The sequence below is a fragment of the Hoplias malabaricus genome, chromosome 8 (genome assembly GCF_029633855.1).
Source record: "Hoplias malabaricus isolate fHopMal1 chromosome 8, fHopMal1.hap1, whole genome shotgun sequence".
In the NCBI taxonomy this organism is placed as follows: domain Eukaryota; kingdom Metazoa; phylum Chordata; class Actinopteri; order Characiformes; family Erythrinidae; genus Hoplias; species Hoplias malabaricus.
This window is the reverse complement of record NC_089807.1, coordinates 28779696-28799306: the sequence shown is the minus strand read 5'-3', so window position 1 is coordinate 28799306 and position 19611 is coordinate 28779696. Positions and strand designations below refer to the sequence as shown.

Below are 19611 nucleotides of genomic sequence, written 5' to 3'. Positions count from 1 at the left end.
GCTCCAGGGACCTCGAGGTTGTGGGTTTGAGTCTCGCTCCGGGTGACTGTCTGTGCGCGTGGGGTTCCTCTGTGTGCTCTGATGTCCTCCCACAGTCCAAAAACACACAAAAAGTGTCCGTATGTGTGAGTGTGTGTGTTGCCCTGTGAAGGATTGGCACCCCCTCCAGGGTGTGTTCCTGCCTTGTGGCCAGTGATTCCAGGTAGGCTCTGGACCCACTGTGACCCTGAACTAGATAAGCAGTTACAGACAATGAATGAATGTTTTATTTCTGAAATTTATTTGAAGAAAAGGCTTTCGTGGGCATTTTAAATGCAAGTATAGGTCGATTCCTGTGACCTGCTGTGAAAATGCTGATCTCTCAAAGAGAGATTACTTTAAGGTGGAATTGGCACCAAATTAGGGAGACTAATAGTTGCATGAATGTAAACAGTCAACAGTAAAACAACTTAAGCTACAAATGAGTTTCTGTTGTAATTCAAAGGAATAAAAACTAAGAAGTTCAACTTATGCCACATACAGTTGTTTTTCTCTTTAAACAGAGTTTCCACTAAAAAGTCGCTGAGTTTCTGAATGTAAACCCAGAAAAAGAAGTTCCCCAGAATTGTCAATGGTCCCTGTATAATCTCCACCGAGAAAAATGAAATTTAACAGAAAACATGGTCATCAAATTTTGGGCACCAGGCTCTTTGCTCCACACCTCTCCCCCAGTCCAATCTCTGGCTTCATGGAGCTTCATTCAACGCCTCTGAAATTGTGTTGATTTTGTAATCCAAAACTATTCATCCAGTGTCTAATCCCACTAACATTCTTTTATCTGAATGCTATAAAATCCTTAATGTTCCAGCATCTTGTGGTAATTCTTTCAAGACTGTTAGACGCTTTGTTAAGGAAAGAGAATTAAACTTGCTATTAACACCCTTCAAAAGTTTAGTAAAGCTAACTAGGGAATGAAAAGATAAAGGGCTGCTTGTTTTTTTTCTCTCTCTCTAATCAACTGAATATCCATTTGTACGTTTTATTAGATTTGTATTTTGCATTTGCCCAAGGCACCAGTTACTGTGTGTACTGTCATTGTGTAACTATGTGATTACATTACCTTACATCAGTTTTTTCTGTGACCAAAGACGATAGCTTATTTCATCATTTCTTCTGTCACGTGTGCCTTTCTCCACATCAACTGAAAACACTACACATATGGAATAATCGTAAAGATTTTATTTATGTACACCATAATATACAAACTGATTTGTACATAAATACTAAAATTCAGCAAAAGGCTAAAAAGTTTACAATATTTATAAAGAACTATTTGGGGGAAAAAAACAAAACAAAACAAAAAAACTTGTGAAGCAAGAAAAGTAATTTTTTTTATATAAATGAGGTGCAATTCAAAAATAGGTGTCTGAGTAAAACTAGAAACCACTACAAATTCATAAAGCAAAAAACAGTGATACTGTTAAATCGATTTGTACACATAATTTCCCCGCTTTAAAATGTTTTTGGTTCAAACATATTCGGGTTTAATTTCCCCCTCTAAAATTGCACAAGAAACACACAATAACATAGTAGGAACAGACTAACGTGCTCTATTGTACTAAAACTAGACATGCAAGAACTGGCTCTAAACCACAGCTCACAAGACTGATGAAGTTTCAGGGTTTAGAAACAAATGTGTCAACCCCCTCATCATCTTTATATCAAAATGTGTAGCACCAAATCAGGTTCTGAGACAGCTGTGAAAAATCACATGGGCTTTGATAAGCGAGCTCGTGAAGGCACTAAAACAGAGACCCTTGGTTTAAAATTGTGGTATCAGAAACAAGGAAAACGAAGTACGAACAGTGATATAACAGCAGAAAAAAAGGCCTCTCCATGGCCCGCAATCGGTTTTGCATAATCAGTAAAAGAGCAGTGGACATGTACACGTTTAACCCTTCAGAGCAGTGTCATCGAATACTTCTCCTGTTACTTGTGGGGTAACGTGGACGTGGAATGCATTCTAGGAGCATGTGACATTTCCTGAGCAACTAAAGCACTTGAGAGTATACCAGAACATAGAGTCTATCTGGTCATATGATGGTGTAAAGCTACAATCAAGTGAAATTTGTATATTGTCCAAAGTGATATTCCAAAACCCTGGATCACCTAAAACCACATGATGGTAAGACAGCATATCCACCATTTAGCTATTAGATCCCAAATCCCAGACCTTAAATGATGTTTTTCAACCTAATCTGTATCCAAAAGGAAATCCATTATTACAAAACACACTTCTAATAGAAGCCAACTGACAGGTACTGAAGCAGCTGCCAAATGGCTTTTATTATAAATATATTTTGAGTCAATAAATTTTCAGTTATAAGTTCTGCAAATGTGTAATACCTGTCTCAGGTAAAGTTGCAAATTAGGTTTCCAATTTCTAAAGAACTTCTTTAAAGCTTATGATTGCCAGAACATTGAAGTGGTTTTGATAAAATTCATAGAAACCCTTTTCTAGGCATCAGAAAAACATGTAACAACATGAGACAACTTTGACAGTTCTTAGGTTCAGGCGAAGAGTGCTAGCATTTAGTCTTACAGAACTGGTTAATGAGCAACAACTCTTGTCACTTCTGTAGCTGCCATGGAAATGCTAAACATGTTTTGATTTGGCTTGTAAACATCAGTGGACTCTTAGAGGTCTGTTTGCCATTTCTGTATAAATTTTGAAGTGATGTAAGCATGCAACAGTTTAGTTTAGAACACATCATAAAATAGTCAATCGCCTGCTGGGTGCAAGTTCTCTAGGATATAAAATATAAATAGATTAAATATTAAAGGAAAACAACCAAACATTTGCTAATGAGGCTAGCAGCAAACAAAAATGTGTAATGGCAACCTGCATACAATCTTTCAATTTTATTCATTGATAGCCACATCTTTGCTTGGTCACGTTTCCTTAAAAAACTTCCAACATTTAAAAAACAAACAAAGAAACAAACATAAACTGAATTTCACCCAAGGAACCCACTTCAAGCCTGACCTTTGCACAGTGAACCAGGTGTTCAAGCTTATACAGAAGTGGTTCTCCTCCAGAGCCTACAGAATAAAAAGCCTGGAAATGAGACTGTCATATCAAAAGTAATGTTTCTATTAAAAAAACTGCTTCAATTTGGTGGAGGCAAGGCTCTGGTGAAGGGGACAGAAAAACATGGTCAACAATATTCATTTCATAGGGAGGTGAGCGTACAAGAGAGAGAGAGGAATTTGAAGGTGGACTAAAAGATGACTGTATTCTATTAGACTTTGCCTGTCTTCTGAGCTGGGAAAGAATTAAGGACTCTAAGAGTGATGTTGATATTGGGACAATGGCTGCAGTTTAGTGACCTGTCCGATTCCTTTGGTGACTCCATGTCTGAAGAGAAGTTTGGCGCCCACTTTGAGGTATTCTGGGTGTTTGATGAATTTAAATCGTACAACTGCCTTCTCACCAGTGCGCAGCTCCTCCTGAGAGAGAGAGAGAGAGAGAGAGAGAGAGAGAGAGAGAGAGATATTACCTACTTTGTGAATCACATGCTCAACTAGGAATGAAGGTCAAAAGTGATTATCTGTCAACAGAGTCAATTGTGCCCTAGTCAAATTATAATTTCAAAAGAATTATTCCTTTGAAGTACACTTTAGCATCACTATCTGGTGACAAGATGATATTTATGCTGGATTGTGCTGGTAATTCAAAATCACATCGCATTAATCGCATCACATTAATCTTTCCCAAATGCATGCCTTTCAACCTACAGTCTTTTGAGTTTCTTGCCCCCTATAAATTCATGTTGTTAATGTCTGCTATTTATGAACTTGGAGGATAAGAGCAGAATTTAGGAACTATTTAGGGCCGGGCTTTTGAATAATCATAGTGCTATAACAAGGAATATGAGAGACTAATATTTAGTCAACAGTGAAATCGAGCACTCACCTTGCCATGTAGAGCCTCTACTGTAGCAGTCTGTCTCACATTACCCACGTGTACAGTCACCTGGAAGCCCTTATGGAAAGTTTTAGCATGGAAGAGCAAGACAATCTCAGCTTCAAACATCCAGCAGATGGTGGGGTTCATCTCTGGGCTCACCATCACCATGCCCTGCAGCACAGAGCGAAAGACGAAAGCAATCATGAGCCCATTAAAAACACACACACTTGTGCTGTTCATACCATGCTCTGTACACAATCATGCACACACACACAGACCTTTCGTAATAATGAGCGGTCAAAATCACCCAGTGCCAGAGTAGCTGCCTGTCCTGCTCGGAGCACCCTGCAGGCTGAGCGGTTTCTTTGGATACTGCACACGGTCAACTCATGGAACTGACCATCATCGGTGGGGCCAACGACAAGTTGCTCACCCTCCCGGCAGATGCCACTGCACAGATAGGGAGGGAAATTAGGACAAGATAAACAATAGGAACTTTACAGAATCATTCAAAAATGCAAGCGTGACAAAAATAATTATAGAGCTGGCCCTGGATATTCAGGTATTTTTGGTTGGTTAGGTTTTTTGTGTGTGTTTTTATTAGGTTTTGTACAGTATACAGAACTTGTACAAAGAAATGCACAATTCACAAACTCAAGACAAAACATAGACAAGTGAAGCAAAATGAATAAAAACATAGTATCGAGACGATAATAAAACAAGGGGAGTCCATGGACACAGATCTTGCACAGGGAAGTTAAGAATGATAAGTCAAAATAGAATCTCCTGTCATACTACATTGGGTTTTATTACAGACACATAGACGCCAAGGTAACCAACAGTCATTAAAGATATCAATTTGCGTTCTCAGCTTAAACATTATTCTCTCCATAATATATATGTCATAAACTAAATCTATCTGTTTACCACTGGTGAATCCTTTTTAAGCCATTTTCTGGTCAAGGCCTTTTTACATGCTCTAAGCAGGTATTTATCTCGCTTAGTGCACTGAAGTTCTTCCAAATCACAAAAGGTACATTACGTTGAAGTCCAAATTAATTTATCTTAAAAACTGCTTCCAGGGTGCTATGAATATTTTTCCAAAATGTAGTCACAGTGGGACAGTTCCAGATGTGAAAATGATTTGCTAGAGTTTCTCCACAAGATCTCCTGCAACCTGTCCAACCAGAATAACCAGCTGGAGTACAGAAAATATGAATCAGATTCTTCCTGCTAAAGATTCTCCAAGAAGGGGAGCTTGTTGTCGACCATTGCTGTTTACAAATCCTATCCTATTCCTCATGTTATTAGAAGCTTACCCTCTGTTTCCCATTTTGCTTTAATTTTGAAGGTATGGTCTCTTTTGAAGTTCTGTATAAGTATAATTTGGAAATATTTTTTGGTGAGAAATACCTTCATAAGCTTTTAGAATATTGATAATTTATTTACCCACTGTATAATTGTCCTTTAGGAATGTCTTGTTGACAAGTTCTCTAATTTGCAAGTATCTCAGTTTTTAATTTTGTGATTGCGATATTTACTAAACATCCCCACCCCTTGTAACAAATATAGGCTATTGGCAATTCTCCACTCCACCCATATTCAGGCTCTACAGTGTTGTTTTTAGCACTCCTAAAACCCCAACACCACCTGTATTCAGGCTTGTCAACACTAATGGACCAAAAACAGCCTAAAATGCAATAACAGCCTACTAACAAAGAGTGGCAATACAAGTTTATTTTGTCAGCCTAGTGCACATCCACAAAACTCTATATTGGGGGTGATTTAAGGCAGGCACTGGATGCAAATTTTCTGAACAATAAACACCCTCATCCCCCAAATATTCACCAAATAACATTGCTGTATATCCAAAGCCCTAAAAACGGTATGTGGGGCTCCCCTAAATAACATACACAATGTATTTCACATTTATGATCATAATGTATAAAAATCACTACAGTATAACACATTACTTTGAGTCATATTACAATATATCACATAATTATTTAAATTATTACCTGTAAAGCGTTCCACCAACCACTGTACCGACATCGGGCACAGAGTAAATCTCATCAACCTACATAAACAACGAACACAGCTTATATTAGAAGGGCTTTGCTATTATCAAAATCACACAAAAAAGCTCAGAAGACATGTAGGTTAACTATAAATGTATTGTACATATTTCCACCACTCTATTACACTTCAAAATAGTCCACAATTTTGTAAAACTAATGGTGATTATGGGAAAAGGCTTATTTGCATAACAAGACCAAAAAAGATCATTTCCAGAGTTTTCATGAACTGGCACAATGTGTAACTATGGGTATATAGTTATATAATTTACCTGGAATTCTGTGAGTTGCTGCATGAGCTCCTCCTGCTCTTTGCTATTGCTGAGGGGAGGCAGGATGTTAAAGAAAACTTTCAGCAGGTCCAGGTTCTCCCCTGATACGCTGGATAATGTGAAGATAGGCGTAATGCTAAACAGACCAAGAAATGAAAGTACAGGGATGAGACAAGACAAAAATGATAAGTAACTTGTTTGTGACAAATATATGTTTATCCCTGGAGCTGCAAAGCTACATAAGGGTTTAATTTTGTATTAGTGAGTATATTTTCATCATTCGAAACATGCAGGGATTAAACCATTCCTACAAGCCCAATCAAAGCATGTCTCTGGTGGTCACATATCTAACCTGGGTTTATTGTTGTCGACAGGAGGCTTTGAGGTAGAGTTAAGAGCTGAGAGGTACCTGGGCGACTGAGCAAACTGCTGTGCAGCAGTGACGGCATCATCCTTGCTGGACACAACGAGGGGAACTTTGTTGCAGCCGGGCTGCTTCAGGATGCGCTCTAGTTGCCGGACAGTGCGCTCCACTGTGGCTTTGGTGCACAGGTCAACTTTGCTGATCACAATGAAGATGGGCACCTTCAGAGCCATGGCTAGACCTAGGTGCTCCCGCGTGGTGCCCACTGAAAAACAGAAGTCAACAAGGTATTAGATAAGACAGTCTAAATATTTGTAGTGATTTCCACTGCTTTTATAATGCACACATTCATGACTCAGGCATTTAACTGTGCACAGAGTTTGAGCAATCTTTATATCAAAGTCTAGCCAACAGAATGCAGCAATTACATCCAATGCAGATGCACATTAACTTAAAATCCCCATGCCATGGATTAGTGGCTCTGTGTTATTAGAATGACAGAACATACCTATAAGAACAAAGGTTGTTAAGGTAGCACTAGCACTCTTGATACCGATGCCCTTGATTTCACTTTGTACTCAGTTGGGTTTTGGCCATATATAAACACTGTACTGGATGAAGAATATCACTGGTTGTTTTGAAAAACCAAAATTTAGTGCACAATGCTGTTTTTTTTTCCCTACACATTACCAGCATTCAACCACTCTTCTTTATACATTAAAATTAAATGTTCCTTTGCCTTTCAGCCTAATATAGGTCTATGAACACTTTTGATTGACTGCCCTGTATTTCTCTTTATTCCAATGATGTAAATATGTAACCTGTAGTGGACTTCTTCTGTAGGAACAGGACAACTTGTTCCTCCCAGTGCTTTAAACAGGCCAGGACATTGAGCCCCTCTTATGTCTCGCTTTCTTAAGGTTCACCCTCCCCCTACTCAGCTAATTCCCACACTGACAGCTTAAAAACAAACACAGTAGGTCACCTCAAGCTGTCTGACCCCGGAGTAGTGTTTCTGTACACTAATATTTGTCACAGAAGTCTGCAAAGGTCAGTTTATGACTGATGAACAATCAACTGCATCAGTGATTTTTAATGGTCACTTGTGCAAGAAAGCAAAGTGGCCACCCATTCCTCTCCTTTGTGGGCATGGCTGAGCTTCAGATGCTACAAACCAAAAGACTCACTCCTCCATTGCATAATGTTTATATAATTAATATTGGGACGTTTTAGTATCAGTTAACAAGTGCTATACTGGTACTCTAAGGCTCTTGGTTGCAGAGCTTGTGTCTGACCCAGTTGCCTAAATAACCTCTCTTATTACAGTAACACAAACTGATCTAAAATGACACCTATGCAGTGCTGAGTACACAGCAAGCACAAAACTTTAAACCTTGTAATTTTTTGGAAGTGTTTGTTTATGAGTGAACAGGTCACTAATGTAAATGAACAGATGTCTGCTTAAATTAGGTCCTAACCTTTAATGCCCTTCACAGACTGTGTTTGACAAATAGTGTAACATTTCTCTTCTGCAAAGCTGGAAAAGTATGGGGAGTAAAATAAATACATTTTCCATTTGCATTTTAAACAAGTATTTATTTATATATTGCCTATATAGTTGCCATCTATAGAAAAGCAATGATTTTGCTGAACTTTTGTAGCTGAATTTGAGAATAAGATTGGTTATACAACAAACAATTATGATTATGCTTAATATTTATGATGGTTTACATTATAGCACACCAACTGTCATTATTCTCTGAGACTCACAGTTCATCTTATCTTTGGCTGTGCACAGTCAGCACTAGTCTTGCAGGGGTCTGATTACTGCACACTATCAATTCCCCTACCTCAGACTAGGCTAGGCCCCAGCGTCTGACACTCATCCAGGCCAGCTTGAGTATTTTAGGGGGAATGGGAGATGAAGCCAAGAATAAATTGTGATGTTACATAAGCTATCCAGTTTGTTTGAGAATTCCTGACAAAGCTGAACTGCACAGATATTACCAGAACATATTGCAAGACTTCACTTTGCAAGCTGATACTTATTAGAATATGCCCTGCTGGCCGAGTCACCTTAACATATGTTTATCTCTAGTTAGGTCAAACATCCTGTAGTCTACAGCAATGTTTAAACAAATCTTAGATGCATGGAAAATGTAAATGTAAAAAAAATCTGGCTTGCAAATCGCAACATACCTATGCCTGTGTTTGCACTGACCACTAGCATGGCAAAGTCAGGGCAGTAGCTGGTAAGGCCAAATATAGTAGTCTTCAGATATTTATGGTGGCCAGCCAAGTCAATAAAGGTGATCATTTTTGAGGCACTCTCACATATTTCTTCTGCTGTTCGGGACTCACTGTAATTCACCACCTGAGAGAGAGATTACACATTCAATGAAAAAATGCCAATAAAACAAAATAAGCATTATATAAATATCTTCCACCTGACTGATGGTAAATAATGATTTACTTCATCCAAAACAATATTTGGACATGTACATCAGAAAAAAATTGAGTGCTTGATGCTGAAGGCACACCATACCTTAAAAAAAAACGTTTACACTAGATCTTTGGACCACAGCATCAGCATGTTTCAAACATTAGACAAAAGCCTGACCGTAGCTTTTCTCAAGCGAAACATATAAAAAGAAATGTCTCAGTTGTTGTTCATCAGGTGAAATTACATGTTTTTACATTCATCTGCCAAAATTAAATCAGACTAAACAAAGACGTCAAAAACCCTCAGACAGTTATAGCTGCTCCATTATATTTGTGGTCAAATTTAAAATGGCCAACCTAAACGACTACAACCGCAATCTTTGCAATCCTTTCCAACCAAAAACTCCATAGGTTCCTTCATCTAATTCAGTGTACATATGTTGTAAACATATCACAAAAGAGAAATACTTCATAAACCCTGGTTCAACTGTTTACTACTGTTAGGCCATTTTCAATATAGTTACCTCAATACAATTATGTACTCTTTTACAAGTACATGGAAACCACACCATTATCCATTTTACTGTAGAAATGAGTTAAGGCTGAAAAAGTTTAATAAAACTAGAATATTAACATATGAGCCCTGTGAAGGACTGGCGTCCCCTCCAGGGTGTATTCCCGCCTTGCGCCCGATGATTCCAGGTAGGCTCTGGACCCCCCACGACCTTAAATTGGATAAGCGGTTACAGATAATGGATGGATGGATATTAACATATGAATAATTGTAACATGTCTTCCTTGTCTGAGAAAGGTAATGATCTCTCACCTCTCCTTTGCTATCAAAGCCCAAGATTTCAAAGCTTATGCTGGAGGTTCTTCCTGTCTGGATTTCGTGAAGATGTCGGAAAAGGTTGAGCCGTGCTCTGCCCCTGCCATTGTCCAGCTCCCCTTGTGTAAGCACACCTAGCAGAGTGGACTTTCCTGAGTCCACGTTGCCTAACACAGCGACCCGTAGATCCAAGAACTATGGATATGGCCAAAAAAATATATATATCAGTATACTCATCCCATCTCAACGCAAAACATTATATGGACAGATGACTATGATAAAATTTTTACCTGCTGGTCATCTGGCACTTTCCTGACAAGCACCTCTGCGATTTTCCGCGGTTCTTCTGAATCGTAATCCACCTCCCGCTCTCTGAGAACTGTAATGTCAGCACCCACCCTAATACGCAGTCACAAAGTAAGAACTAATTTAACTTGGGTCAGAAATAGTCATGTTATTACACCAATAACAATAACATCTATGGACCATTGAAGCAGATTTTATCAGTAAGCCAACATACCAGCTATAAATGTACATAATGATAATAATATTATAGCCGTACTTTTCCGCCATTCGGCGAAGTGTCCTGAGTGACGCTCTCATATCTGCCTCAGATAAGCCAACCAGCAGCCCATTGTCTTCCACCCCGATCTGGTACACAGCCTCCCCCCTGCCCTCCTGGAGCCTCCATTTCATTTGCGTGGCTAGATGTTCAAATCGATACTGAGTGGGGTTCACCAGCTTTAGCTGTAATGATAAAAAATAAGAATTAAAGTACACATGTACTATTGGCTGCATCTATGCTTTTGTACAGATGTTAAGACTGACAGTTAATATAACCTAATTTTCACCAATTAAAAAGCTAAAATGAGCTGAATGTTACAGTCAGATGTACAGAGATAAAAATGTTTTTAAGTAAGACATCATTAACATGTAAAAACAGAGCAGCTGTGGGCTAAATACAGCACAGATATTCCACAATGGTATCAGGTTACACATATGGCAACATCATGTTACTACTTTGCAGTTACACTGTGAAAATTTCAAGTCTTATATTTTGGGAACAGGAATGGCATGCCTATTGCTATTTATTTATCACAAAAAGGGATACATCAGAAAGTAAGATAATATACTGGGCTGTTTGGAAATATTTAAAACATGTCTTTGAAATGTTCTGCATAAAATGTTACAAAAATGATTTGTAATGTGCATAACTTGAATAGCTTAACACAAAATTTGGCATTTGATCTTCAAATCGACTGACTTAGAAAACAACAACTATAGTACAATACTGACATTATGTATTGTTTTATGTTGTTTTCAAACCTGTTCACTGGTACTTACTTATGATATTCTTACATCTTACGCCCACCTTGAATTTGACTTTTGTGTTAAAAATACACTAAATGCCAATTTTACAAAAAAAAAAAAAAAAGACTGCTCTGCCTTTTGAAAACAGAACTTTGGTTATAAAAAAAATAGAAAAAAAAACAATGAATATGACAGTATGTTCAGGTTGCTGTGGTGTTTTTGATTGGTTAAAACAACTATACACAGAGCAGCTTTTGAGCTCTCAACAAGAGGGCTGATGGGCACCCATTAAGAGGCATGTTAAGTGCTAAAAGCTTACCTTGTATTCTATGTTCCCCTCTTCAATCTGAAACAAAAGAGAAATACTTACTGAATAGAACTGGGACAAAAGGCACTGCAGTTCTGTATTCCATGGAACAAAACATGAAACTGCCTACACTCTGAACTCTCTGTCATTCAATATACAAAGACTTTAAAATCCGAAGTTTAGGTAATGTTACTTTAGATAATGGTACTGAAAATGGTATAATTTAGAATTATGAGCCTAGACATTCATACAATGTACTGAACAAAGTAGTAAATTAATAGAATACACATTTCAGTAAATATGTTGAGACCAATACAATAATTTTGTCTTATTTCAGTTAGATGAAGCCAACAATACATTGCGATATTTTGTGTAAGTCTGCATTAGCTTCAATATGTGCAAAAAAATCTCTTCAAGTGTACCTACAAATCTCTCTCTCTCTCTCTCTCTCTGTATATATATATATATATATATATATATATATATATATATATATTATAAAACCTTCATTAAATCAAATATGCTTATATGTTGATTTTAACAAATATATATTTTTTTAGATTGCACTATGAATTGAAGAACCAGACTTGAAATCTAGTCAAAATATTTATAACATTGTCCTAACAAATGAGCTTTAATAAGCGGCAACTTTTTAACAATCTGTTGAAAAGAATCAAGTTGAATATTTATATCTCACACACTTTAGAAACATTAAACACTTGATTCATGATTATAATGAATAAACTATGCTTAGTTGGTTAGTAGCAAATTTGTAATGGATTTATAATGACATGCTCTAGCTTATTACATGTTGATTGAATATATTACAAAAAGCAGGTACAGTAATACAGTTCTTATAAATTACAAAAAGTAAGTGACTAATAACCCCAAATGGTAGCATTTAAGTATCAGTCAAAATATATTTCAACTTGACTGGCGTGGCTTATATTGATTAAAAACAAAGAAATTTACATTTTATCCATATTTACTGGTGTTTATCCTAGCGTTACACTGTGATTTGATTTTGAAATTACTGCGGAGATAAACTGTTTAAAGAAGTGTGATCGACTGTGGCACATATCTTTACTTAATTCTAAGATTTATTCGGTGGTCCACTAGTATCCATTTTAAAAGTAGGTCAACACAACGTAAAAACAGACTGTATGCTGGGTGTATGTTGTTGTCAGTGGTATGAACTCCCGCCCTCTGTCAGACTCGTCATCACAAACACAGCTGTTACCGCGGAGTTACGTCAGATCAGAGAAAGGACTCCATTCAAAAACAGACTCCTACACTATAAGAATAAACCGAGTTGTGCTTTAACCCGTCTGATCTGTGCACTTGGGTGTAGCCCGATTCAAGAGGGAGAATATGTTCGTGAGAAAATACTCAGTAAAATTCTCATTTAATTTTTTCCTCTCATATTTTGAAAGTGAAATGTGCGACTGTTCAGGAAGACCGTCTACGTGTCTCTCTCTATAAGTACTTTAATTCTGCAGGCAAACTGAACTTCGGAAAACTAAAGTTTATAGGCACACTCAAGTCTGACACAAAAGCAACAATATCAGCGGAACTAATTCCATCAGAATAATAACATTTGAGTTAGCCACATAAACAAGCTAACGTTAGCCTCCACTTTGTGTGGTTAAAGCTGACTTTATAATGGAAATCTTTATTCCACCTTAAATGGTGCAGCACACAACATAACACCTGCACCATTTTAAGGTGGAACGGAAAATTCTGAAAATACGCGAAATTCAGCTTTACAAACACTGTTGTTACTGCATGAATACACACTGACCCTTGAAATAACGTTAGCCCGCTAACGGTAGTAAAGCTAACGTTAACGTTAAACACTAAAGGTTCATGACATTAACTCAACCTAACGTTAGAAGACCGCTCTGAGTTACTGGAGTAAACGTACGTGTGCTGTATCCAAGTTACGTTATACGATCTACCGATATCTAAGGTAAGGTTAGTAGCTGAGGAAAGGAAGAAGCGCGATAAAAAGAGAGAAAGTCACTCATATAAAGGGAGAGATTTCGGATGTTTGTCTTACCTCCGGAGGTAGATAAGGCGGGTTATTGCTTGGTTTAAGATGTCTTGATGACCGATTCTTTGCCTTTTTGCCATTTTTTGAGAAAGCCTTTTTCGTAGCCGCTGTAGCTCCGTTATTCGAAGCCGAGCCCTGGCTCTGAGAGGGGGTAGCAGCAGCTTTGAATGCGGAACCCGCTCCAAACAGCTCCGAGACCCGGCTCTCCATTACCGTCCAACGCCCTCTAAACAGCAGACAACCAGGAAAAACACTAACGTTACCAACAATTGGATGTCTCTTTTAACGGAATCATCCGTCAGGTTACTTTACGATCCATCCGCTAGAGATATACAGAAAAGAGAGAGGGGTATGATAAAGAGCAGAGGACCGGCCATATCCCCCGCTGAAAAAAAACCCAAAACAACTCCTCTGGCTTTTCAACTTTGCGGAGCTACGTCCTACGTACGACCTTGTTAATATTCATGAGGCGGTGTTTCTAATTGGACACAGAAACGAAAGAAGGGCAAACGTTTCTTTCGATTCATGTCTGCTGTAACTGAACAGTAACTAACTGTACATGCGGAAGTTATGTTTGCTACAGCGTTTATCACAGCCGTGACCCTCAGGACATGGGGACACCGAGGTCTTTCTTTCTAATAAATATGTTTCTATGTTCGTATATCTTTTTCTTAATCTATAAATGCAAAATGAAAAACCCAACCTAAAGCCCTTGTTATTGAACATGTAGCAAGAACACACATCAAATATATCCAAATGTTGGCAAAAACCCCTATTAAAAATCTATTACTTACTCTTTGGGTACTTGTTGTGGACATTATAGAGAATAGCCTAGTGCCTGTACTGCTTGTGAAATTTCCATATAGAACCATTAAATGTTATCAGGTGCAAGGCCACAGTTACATGTTAAATGCCATATTCACGATTTTAATAAGAGAAAAAAAAACTTTCATAAAATTCAGAGGATGTTTTATCTCAATTTGTTAGCTTCCTAGTCTGTCTGAATGTTGAAATACAGACTTGTTTATGAAGCCCCAGTGTCAATAAATAGGTTAAAAAAATGTTTCTCTCCCTGCATTTTAAAGGTTTTTAGAAAACGAAAAGAGCTCCACATTTTGAAAAGCATGAACTGAGATTAGGATAGGGAATACTGCTCCATAGGTGGGTAATATTGATTTATTTTTGTTGTAGATGGAACTGACTCTAAATTCAGAAAAGCACTAAATGCATGACAGTAAACACATACCAGGAGTGCTACAAAACTAAACAACTCAAGTTATAAATGTGTTTCTGGGGGTGATTCAAACAGTGTACAAACTTAATCACCATACAAACAACAGTTATTTTTTCCATCAAACTTACAGTTAAACTTAAAAAACAGCTTCTGAATGTGAGGCTTCTGTCTGTCACAAACCGTTAAAACTCGCCCACCATATGTGGTGCCCCTGGAAGGAATACAGGGTAAACTGGTATATACAATCAATTGGGTTTAGGTAGTGAAAATATTATTTAATTCAACGGCCTGATAAAAAGAAAAGTAATCATCACCAAATTATGCAGCTGAACTAGCAGAATATTACTGCTTAAGCTGAATATCTCTACTAAATTGTTTTGACATCATGTTTTGGTGGTTAGGGAATTGGGCTTGTAACCGGAAGGTTATTGGTTTGATCCCCAGATCTTGCAGGTCATGACTGAAGTGCTCTTGAGCAAAGCACGTAACCCACAACTGTTTCCGGACTGCCCACCGCTCCAGGCAAGTGTATTAACTGCCCCTCAAGTGTTCACTAGTGTGTGTGTGTGTAAATGTGTGTTTCAATGCACAGATTGGGTTAAACGTAGAGAGCATATTCCTCTTTGTGCAAGCACAGTGACCAGTAAAGTAATTCTAATTCAAAGTAATAAAAAAACACAGTTTTGTAACTTAGATTTGTTACAAGGCCTCTGCACCAGAGTGTTATTGAACGGACATTATCATTTTGTAGCTTCCAACATGCTGCTGTCTCAGAGACATTTTTAGAAGTCATTGTTAAAAATTCAAATAAAAAAAATTCATTCCACCATTGATTGTAACCACTCATCCAATTTAGGGTCACGGTGTCCCGAGTCTACCCTGAATCACTGGGCACAAGACAGGAACCCGAAGGAAACAAAAAATCACAAATCCCTCCATTCATCATGGAATATAGATTAGCAATTTTATTTAAGTCCACTTTAACTTAATTTTATTATTTTTGGTTTTAATACATTTTACTCAACAAATGCAATGACAAACATTATGGTTACTGTTGGTTAACTAAAAATATGGAATTGATCATAATATATTGTGATAATCTATTGGCCAGCTAATGTACTCCAACCTCTTTTTCTGTTCACTGGACATGTAGCAGGACCTGAATCATATAGGAATGCTGCCACCTTCAGGTTTAAAGTTATATTGTTTAAAGACTACATATCCCATATTTTCCCTGTACATGTACTGTAAGTTTACATGCCACATAAACATGACATGTTTTTTGAACACACACAGTAGTTCACTAGGGGCTGTGAACACAACAAACCCTGGGTTCAGGGCACCTCAGCCATGGATTGAGGGAGGAGGACAGTGCTGTTCCTTCACTCCCATTCCTCCAATTTTCCCACCGGCTGTAGGAATCGAATCAACAACCTTTCAATCCTAAGCCCTCTTCTCTAAACATTAGGCCACGGTTGCCCAGAGTAAAACAGTTAGAGTAAAACAACAAGCTTGCAATTCAGACATAAATGTAAATTTCAGTCAGACATTTATGTAGGTTGTTTCCTGAAAATACAATGCTAAGGGGGATATATCTTATTATCAACAAATGTTTGTTATGTTGGTTGTCCATGCAGAAGGGCACACTTTGCAGTAGAATCATAGAACTATTGATGCCATTTATTTGATACTGCTATCTGCACAGATACTGTTTTCTGCACAGATTTAATGATTGGTTAAATTAAATGAAGCAAAGAAAAACATAAAACTCTAATTAGCTAAGGAACTTACAATATTAGTTTTCAGTATTTTGACTTCTCACAAACTTTCAGTCCCAATTCATCCAAACTCAGTCCCAAAAAAAGGAAGAAAAAGAAAATAAGTTGGGACAATAACTAAAATAAAAATTATAATACAAATATAAATAAAACTTATAATACCAATACAAACAGAAACCAATAGTAGTGTAATACATTTAGTACATATGTCTAAGAAGACAGAGTGAGCAGATTTTGCCCTGGACTGATGTTGGAATCATGTGGCCATTTTGCACTTGGATGGTGATCTCTAAAGTGTACAGTAATATGACAACAAAAGCCTAGTACAGATGCACTGCTGAAGACTCAAATAACAGGAGCATTGCAAACAGTTCTGTTTTCCCATTCAGATTAACCAGTGTCTTCAGTCCCCAAACAATTATTAAGTGTTGTTAAAATGAAAAGTCACTGAACATGGTGATAAACATGCTTGGGTCAGAATGTTTTTTTTGCTTTTGTGGAAGGAACTTGTATTTACAAAACAATATAAATATATGCTTTGTGTTTCATTGGTATTCCTCATACCCTTTAAGGTTTTTTTATGCTTGGGTTTGTGTTTTAAGGAGAACAGAAGAACATTTCACAGAGGATGGAACAAAATATTAGTTCAGTAAACACACTACTGCCACCCCCATGGGTTAGGAATGTGGGCATCTGTGGCTGAGGTTTCATTGGCTGTTCTGAGTTTTTTTTTCTCTGCACTTGTGGAAGGTTGTAGCAGGGAATTTTGCAATAAGAAGATATTTATCATTTCACCTGGCCTGAGGATGGACAAGCTGAGCTTCCTGATTGTGTTTGTTGTCTCTTTAGGACTCCTGTGCAAAACAGCAAATGCCATTCGTATGGAGAAACTGGCTGACAGAAAAATCTGTGCAGACAAGTACTGCTCATGTGAGTTGATTTGCCCTCTTAAAAAATTGTGCTGAAAATGATTCTTTAGAGTGATTCCTTATGAAACCTACTTCTGGTTCTCTACAATTCTAAAGAAACATTATTAAATGTATGTTGTTAATTTTTTATTGTGTGTATGGTTTCCTTAAATTCTGTAATAGTATTTTCTGTAATATTTCTGTATGGATTTGACTGCATTCATGCATTCAGTGACATTAAGATTAATGAGACCATTTACTAGTAATAGATTAGTATTAGTTCTGTCTCAACAACACTACTCCAACTCAATACAAAGGTTATTGATTTGGGATGTATTTATAGAGATTATATAAACTGTGAGTGTTTAACTGAATTTCTGTGGATGCACTTGTAGTTGAATTCTATAACTTTCGGTCATATATATTTCATATACTTATGTATTAAAAATGAGATGTTTGATTTGAATATTAGCAAGAGTCAGGGGTTTTTCCCTGTATATGCATGCAATAATACAAGAATACTTCTTATATTCATCCCTTTCTAGATGTGATCTCAGTGGCTGAAGCTCTTGATGACTACACAGCATCTGACTGCAGGTTCATTAACTTGAAGAAAGGCCAGATAATTTATATTTATTTCAAACTGAAGCCTGTAGAGGGAGCTGGAGTCTTTTGGTCTGGAAGCGTGGGTATTTGAATTGTAACTCTGTGATTTATTTAATTGTGTATTTAAATGTGATTATACACACACACACACACACACACAAACACACACACACACACACACACACACACCAATGTTTTGTACTGACAATAATGATATGTTGAATAGAATGTGCCCCCTCCAGGGTGTGTTCCTGCCTTGAGCCCAATGATTCCAGGTAGGTTCCGGACCCACAGCGACCCTGAACTGGATAAGTGCTTACAGGCAATGAATGAATGAATGAATCAATCAGTGAATATAATGTAACTTATCTGCCAAACATCTAAAGTGGACCATCCAAAATAAAGTAATAATTAGTTTTCTTCTGCTTTAGGTTTATGGTGACCGGTATGTGGATCAGATGGGCATCATTGGATACTTCCCTAGCAACCACGTCAATGAGACACAGATTTTTGAGAAGAAAACTATTGAGATGCCCACAACTGTGAGTTATTCCAACATAGCTCTCTGGGGTCATTACAGAACAACATTTCATAAAACTGTTTTGTAATTGTAGTCATGTTGTAATTGCCTGTTTTTATTGTTTGTGTGAACATAGGACATGGATTTCTTCTGTGCCTGAAGAAGACGGAGAAAGTGCAGATGAACCTGAAGGAATTATGAATTCTGCTTTAGTAAAACTGTAAAATCATTATATGCTCTTCGTTCCTGTAAAATTCTGTATAATCAAATCAAAATCATTACATTATTATAATCAAATCAAAATAACTATATTATTTTGAAATATATAATGAGAGCAACATAGATTTAAAAAAAGTATAATAAACAGAAATGTCCTTTTCTTTCTTTTGAATGATGTCATCTTGTTTAGAAACCCAAGTACAAATTTGGATTTTAGGAAGTCATTGACCATACGTAAAAAGCGTAATTATTTTGTAACATAACATTTGCAGTGCATTAGATTTGGTGAAACTCAAACTTTCAGATTGTTAATTTGATTTGATACTTGTAAGTGTTTTTTAAAATAACAAATGGGTATATTAATAAACATTAATTTACTATTATAAATTGTGGCATTCTATGAGAGGGCAGTCAGGAGGGCTGGTCAAGGTGTGTTGGGCAATTGTTCAGACTGTGCAGAGTGGCTAGTCTGCAGCGCAGGAATGGAAAATGAGAGCATCTATTAAGTACTTTATTTTTTAATATGCTGCCATTAAATTTACTAACATTTGTTTTATTGTTATAAAGGTAAACTATTCCTGATTTTTGATTTGATATCAAGACCTAATGTGTCATGCTAGAAAAAGTAACATCCAGTTATTAAACTGAAAACTAAATAAAGCAATGTGTTTAACGGTGAGTCTCTTTATTTTGACATTTTTGGAATTATAGATAATTCATGAACACATTTTGATTTCCTTTCTG

General features: G+C 37.1%; 2 protein-coding genes across 5 annotated transcripts; one reads left to right on the top strand and one right to left on the bottom strand.

Annotated features, from left to right (window-relative positions):
* Positions 1-1284: 1284 nt before the first annotated feature.
* Positions 1285-14012, bottom strand: gtpbp2a (GTP binding protein 2a). Of its 3 annotated transcripts, none has more exons than XM_066679514.1 (12): positions 13609-14012; positions 11562-11588; positions 10494-10678; positions 10222-10330; positions 9929-10126; positions 8860-9034; positions 6649-6925; positions 6297-6432; positions 5968-6026; positions 4228-4399; positions 3956-4120; positions 1285-3489 (listed from the first exon to the last, which is right to left on the bottom strand). In XM_066679514.1, the coding sequence occupies exons 1-12, from the start codon at positions 13810-13812 to the stop codon at positions 3325-3327; spliced, it is 1872 nt and encodes a 623-aa protein (XP_066535611.1). In that variant the 5' UTR covers positions 13813-14012; the 3' UTR covers positions 1285-3324. The 3 variants fall into 3 exon arrangements, 2 of the variants coding, with proteins under 2 accessions (XP_066535611.1, XP_066535612.1); XM_066679515.1 differs by having other exon boundaries at positions 6706-6925; XR_010804086.1 differs by having other exon boundaries at positions 3352-3489; positions 4257-4399.
* On the top strand, positions 13425-19523 carry LOC136705769 (otoraplin-like). Of its 2 annotated transcripts, XM_066679517.1 has the most exons (5): positions 13425-13518; positions 17464-17544; positions 18068-18207; positions 18560-18670; positions 18785-19523. In XM_066679517.1, exons 2-5 carry the CDS (start codon positions 17496-17498, stop codon positions 18806-18808), a joined length of 324 nt encoding a protein of 107 aa, XP_066535614.1. In that variant the 5' UTR covers positions 13425-13518; positions 17464-17495; the 3' UTR covers positions 18809-19523. The 2 variants fall into 2 exon arrangements, with proteins under 2 accessions (XP_066535614.1, XP_066535613.1); XM_066679516.1 differs by lacking the exon at positions 13425-13518 and having other exon boundaries at positions 17409-17544.
* Positions 19524-19611: the final 88 nt, after the last annotated feature.